The sequence below is a fragment of the Littorina saxatilis genome, unplaced genomic scaffold, assembly GCF_037325665.1.
Source record: "Littorina saxatilis isolate snail1 unplaced genomic scaffold, US_GU_Lsax_2.0 scaffold_1070, whole genome shotgun sequence".
Classification (NCBI taxonomy): Eukaryota; Metazoa; Mollusca; class Gastropoda; order Littorinimorpha; family Littorinidae; genus Littorina; species Littorina saxatilis.
Genome location: NW_027129441.1, coordinates 36,103 through 42,299, shown reverse-complemented (window position 1 = coordinate 42,299; position 6,197 = coordinate 36,103). Strand labels below are relative to the sequence as shown.

Genomic DNA, 6,197 nt, shown 5'->3' with positions numbered 1-6,197 from the left:
TCTCTTCTGAGTCAGTGTTTTACCCCCTTTAGCTGATGTACTGGTAGCTGGGGCGATGGTAAGGGAAACATCACCAACGGATGCACAAGCTCCAGCTGTATTTTCATTTGAAAGAGAGCAAGATGGTGGTCTTTCTTCTTTAGACACTTCAGCGCTGGCAGTGGCAGCAGGTTCCTCATCTTCATTCTCTTCATCTGCAGGTAGAATTTCTTCTTCAAGACTCTTTTCGTCAATTTCTTCGGGTATATCAACACCTCTGTTGAGTTTGAAGAGGACACTGGCTACCTTTGCCTTCTGAACAATCTGAATTGGCTTTCTGTAGACACCCCTGTGGATGCGAATGTCATGTCCGAGAAAGCCTGCCAGTTGGTCTTCCTCTAACTTTGACAACTCCATCGCTTGGCTAAGTGTTGCTAGTTGTTTCCTGAGGTTGGTGGCTGTGAACAGTGATTCAGAATCCACCTGCGCCTTCTGTGCATAGGTCCTAAGGACGTCAGAGTCCCTAAAGGGCTTCTCACCACTTGAGGCAAATAAGTATGGACTTGTGATGTCTTTCTCAGCTCTCATCTTCAACAAACGCTCAACAGCATGAACCATGCTTGGTGTCAAGAGGATGGGCACAGGTCGTGTGAACTTTCCTTTGATTTCCACTCTTTGTAGGATCTTGACAAGCTTTTGCTCAGTTGTTGTCAGAGTTTTCAGCATTTCCTCCTCAATTGACGACGACTGCAACACTTGAAAGTCCTGAACTTTCATTCTCTGCAACTCCCCTCCTCTTTTTCTGTTGAAGATGGTCAGAGAGGCTAGTGTGGCTTTGGCCAGGACACTGTATTCAGTTGATTGCATGTCCTCGTTGATCACACCATTCACTTTCTCGACGTCTTTCAAAGAGGGAAGGAGGAGCTGTTTGTTCATTTTAGCCATTGTGACCGACTGAGCAGCACCTGCTGAGACAGAATCATGCCAATCACTCGCCAGGAGAGAAGAAAAGTTTTGGACTTTTTCCAGCAAAAGCTTGTCACTGGATTTGATGGCTTCCGACACAAGAATTTTACAGCAGGTCTTCAGAGAGTAGCCAAGTTTGAGAGCCAGGTTCCCTTTCTTGTAAGCATGGCTTGGTTCTTCAAAGTGAGCCATGGCTCGGACTGTTTCAATGACCAAATCAAAATGGATAGGATCAAGTGCTTGTTTAAGGCTTGCAACCTTCATTTCAGATTTTGCCTTTAACTCCAAGACCAAACGCCCTAGTTCTCTCAGCCGGCTGCTGATGTTGCCCCTGGTATGTTCTTCCACATCTTTTTTGTAGAACAACCTGGAACCAAACTTGATGATCAGACTGTCATTTGCTATGACTCTCATGACGGCGTCATCTCTCATTCTTCCAACAACAGCTTGAAAGAAGGCACTGTTCTTTTCTTTTCCAATGGGAAGCATGTATGATCCTACCTTGGAACACTCGCCCCACTTCAAGTGCTTACTTGGATCTGGATTTTGTGGACAGTTGTGCAAATGCTTACTCAACAGGGACTTGGCATACAGCCCTTGGCAAAACCTGCAGGCTGAAAGTTGACCTACCTGGCGACCTGCTTTTCTGTACTTTGGAATGACTGTTCCGGACTGGCCTTCCAACACATCATAGTTGTGTTTATAGTCTCCCTCATTGAGCAATCTTACAAACCCGTTCCTTCTCTCTTTGGATCCTTTGGGAAGTCTCAAAACTGCCGCCACATCCGCTCCGTGAGCATGGACCTTTGTCAAATGTGTCGACATTTTTACTACCATTTTTGAACAAAATTTGCATGAATGTTTTTTACCCCATTTGTTTTCCTGGGGAGCTTTTTCTGCAACATGTAAAGGATCAGCTCTAGATTTGTCTTGTTTGCAAGGTGTAACTAGGGCAGGATACATTACGCTATCACAGTCGGAGTCAGACTCATCAGTCTCAGGCTGCACAACTTGGTCGTCATCAGGATCCCTTTTACTTTACTTTATTTGGTGTTTAACGTCGTTTTCAACCACGAAGGTTATATCGCGACGAGGGAAAGGGGGGAGATGGGATAGAGCCACTTGTTAAGTGTTTCTTGTTCACAAAAGCACTAATCAAAAAATTGCTCCAGGGGCTTGCAACGTAGTACAATATATGACCTTACTGGGAGAATGCAAGTTTCCAGTACAAAGGACTAAACATTTCTTACATACTGCTTGACTAAAATCTTTACAAACATTGACTATATTCTATACAAGAACCACTTAACAAGGGTAAAAGGAGAAACAGAATCCGTTAGTCGCCTCTTACGACATGCGGGGTGCAGAGAAATAAGGATGTGGAAAAGAAGACTTTTGGTAAGTGAAATAAAGGTGATGGATCCGGTCAGGTAGAAATAAGACAACAAGAAAAGAATTGGAAAACTGCAGGGAATAGTAGGGAGAGTTTTCTTGGAAGGAAATATAGGTGAAAGGACTGGTAAGGCAGAAATAAGACAAAAGAAGAGAAGTAAAGGGGTGGGGTAGCTCTGTTTAAACGCTCCCGCCGCGTGAAGGCGACCCCATGGGAGCATCAGGGTCCCTGTCAGACACCAGCTTGGAGCCCCGTTCACCCTCCACGCCAGGCCCAACTTGATCCTCGTAATCATCGTTTGTTTGTTTGTTTATTTGTTGCTTAACGTCCAGCCGACTACGTAGAGCCATATCAGGACGAGGAAGGGGGGGATGAAGGGGGCCACTTGTCAAGCGATTCCTGTTTACAAATGCACTAACCCATTATTTGTGTCCCAGCAGGCTTTAGTAAAACTAAATTAATACCTACTGGAAGATTACCAGTTTCCAGTATGTTAAAATAGGCTTAACCTATCTACTGCTGGACTTACATCAGAACACTAACAGATTAAACTATACATGAATCGCGAGACAAGCGACAAGAGAAGAGATTTTTGGAAAAAATACAGGTGAATGAGCAAGAAGGCAGAAAAAAGAAAAGAATTCATGAAGAAAAAGAGAGCATGACATGAAAGAGGAACCAAAAATCTACCTAACAGCAAACTAGAAAGCTCCTGCGGTTCCAAAAACAGTAGGGGCCTTTAATTTCATAACCGCAGTGCCCCACTGCGGGACGTAATCATCGTCACCTGAAAAGAAATAAATCATATTTTTCAGATAACTTTTCTTTTCATCCTGATAACAATGTCACCATGGAACCCCTACAATTGACTACACTACATGGATTAAGGGCAGAGGTGGCACGGAATTTTGATCCAAAATGGTCCCATGATGTGATTTGGGTTTTTATCATTTTTAGGCAGTTTGAACACCCTAGAATAACTGCATGATGTTTATTTTGTCAATTTCATCCTCTTTTTTCAATAAAGTGATGATTTGCAAAGTGAATGAATGCTAAAAATATGCAGACTTATAACAAAAATCGATTTTTTCATGGCAGAGCAGCAGCAACATGTCGATGAGTTTGTCAAAGTTATTGCATGCAGCGTACTCAGCGGGAATTTCCGTTTGTTGACGATGTCACAGTCATGGAAATAAAGCCCGTTTGTGTCCCTCAACGGCCGCAACACAAGAGCTGGCGAACGCTACTTTCACTTGCAAAATGTTCCATATTTGGAAAGTGACCTTTACCTTTGAAAATCTATTCGCTGATTGGTCATTTCCAATAACTTTCAGCCGGGAAGTAGTTCTGCGCATTCGCGCGCACCACATCCGCATAAACACGCGAACCTTATTTCGAATCGGTTCGACGTCTCAAACAGCGATATTTCTCCCAACTCGGCCTCTAAAAGATAAATTCGGCGGGTGTCTATCATGCAAGAGGCAGGGGAAGTTACAACTTGCGGCAGATCGAGCAACGAAGAAAAATAAGCTAGCGGTCGGTGTGAATGTCGAGTCCACGACGCCTGAATAACAGGTACAGAGGTAGGACGTCAGGCCTTGTTTATCTCACATAAACTCCACCTTGACTGTCCCAGTTACATCCTAAAGTACTGCTAATCGAACTTCGGACCCATCTCCCACTCATGTATCTCATTCTTGGTGAAACAATGATATTTTGACTTAGATATTTGCTTCGTTGCAAAATCCAACTTTTCTCATTCAAGGAACGCAACAACTAGGTGCATTTTCCGGTGAATCAAATGTTGGGCTAAATCTTTTGGATTTCATCCCGACTCTATTTCACCAATAAGAAATGTATATTCTTTTCTCCCTCTAGATCATTGAATCCCTTGAAATTGTCAGGGAAACATTATGTCTAGAGTTTATTTTGGCAGAAGCCCGACTGACGTCCTGCCTAAAGGCAAAGTTCCATGAGTTTTGGAAAAAATAATGCTTACTTCGAAGCAATTTCCGATCAAAAATCGGCCACTTTTTGTGCAATGGAAACAAGAATTAGCAGAAACCACATGTCTGCTCCTGCGATAAAACTGAGAACATCAAGAGTAGCAAGTAAAATTCCACACGCCTTTTTTCCAGCTGATCATAATCATTGTACTTGATGTTTCATTGAGTGTTATAGCAACAGTCTGATGTCCATATGTGCAACTTTGGACTGATAGGGGATTGTGAAGAGCACTTGGAGTATAAGAAAATGTCAGTGAAAAGTACCCGCATGCACACATACTCTTGGTTTGTCAATCTGTCTTCACTGTGCGCAGCAAAACACTTCACAAACTTTCAAATGCAATTTTCTCAGAATGTGATTTTCAAGGACGGTAACCACACGGCGATGATCTTCACATCCCATATCTACTTGTGGTAGACTACTAATTTTTTTCCCCCAAGCATTTTTACCCATTAAAAGATCCACAGGCAAAAACATTGCACAAAAGAGTCTTTTTATGTGTTTTTGCTTGAGGCAGGTTTCATGGTATCAGGCCATTTTGATAGTCTCAGATTTGTTTAGTCTTTTAAATCCGTATCTGTGAGAATCTGCTGTATTTGTTGTATTAACATGCAAACTAGTTGTTGTTTAAATACTTTTTTGAAAATAAAAGTTGAAATTTTTGATAATGTGTTTATTTATGTGCGTGTGAATGGTGGCGATCGTCAAAATACGGATGGATGAATTTACTTTTGCCACAGCATCACTAAACAAAGAACTAAATTCCAACACACACATGCACAAGTATCAATGCTGTGGTGGTTGAGAGTGCCAGAACACATTGAAATGATTGTTTTTCAACAACAATCGATATCCATAACACAAATTCTAACTTATACTAGCTCCGCAAAAAAAAATGTATGGGGATTCGGATCTGTCCGTCGGCATAGCGATATCAAGAGCATCGAAACTAATTGTGATTTCACAGGACAAAAACACAAGTTTACCTAATTTTGTATACTGTAAATACAAGTTTGTGCACCCTTGAAGTGAGTTATAATGTTGCCGAGGTCAATTTGCCCTTGATCGACGCACGGTGACCCGAGTTTCAAAGTTGCGATCCAATCCGTCTAAACAATCTAGCGATCGCCACATTTTTCTTTTCATTCAAAAACTAACCGTTTGGGGAGGAAGTGACGTCACGTTGTTTTACGTTGACGCTCGCGCTCGACAGAAAAAGACCGCAACAGTTTTTCAGTTAAAAAAATCGCAAAGTAATTACATTTTCTGAGGTTTTCTAGTGTCCGTCTAGTAACAATCGCTACTCTAGCGATCGCCACTGAGTGTTGAAGTCACATTTAACTCCATTTTCGACTGTTTTAAGAAACTATTTTGACGCTCAATCGTCACGTTTCAGTGTCGAAACACGTACTGTGCATTTGCAATCAGCCGGTGTGTCCAAACTGAAATGCGAGTGATGCCTCGATTTGTGGCGATCGCTCACGTGGTTGACGGACAGAAATACCTTCTTAGGGGGTAGGGGAACAGTTACTCCTCCATACAATAATGGTGTTCACAAATGATTGCAAACTTGTCTCTTTATAAACTGTTCAGACATGTCTTCTCTTCAATAATTTTCAGTTTTGCTCGGTTTGTTAATCAGGAGCACCCTGCAGTAAATGTTTCATCTGTGACAATGCTCGAAATGTTGACGTAATTCCAATGCCCATATCCTTCTCTTGTTATCTCATCTACCCAAAACCATTGAAGATAGAAAGACATTTATTGAACAAACTAGATGCACAACACCAGTCTTAACACGTTTTGTTCTTACATGTATATGAAAATATTGATGACGGCTGCCACACGGAAA

General features: G+C 42.0%; 1 protein-coding gene across 1 annotated transcript; it reads right to left on the bottom strand.

Moving 5' to 3' along the window:
* Positions 1-3: 3 nt before the first annotated feature.
* Positions 4-6,194, bottom strand: LOC138957715 (uncharacterized; the record flags this gene model as incomplete). The annotated part of the gene is made up of 1 exon (XM_070328775.1): positions 4-6,194. A coding segment is annotated over exon 1 (1,905 nt), but the record flags the coding sequence as incomplete, so codon positions are not given.
* Positions 6,195-6,197: the final 3 nt, after the last annotated feature.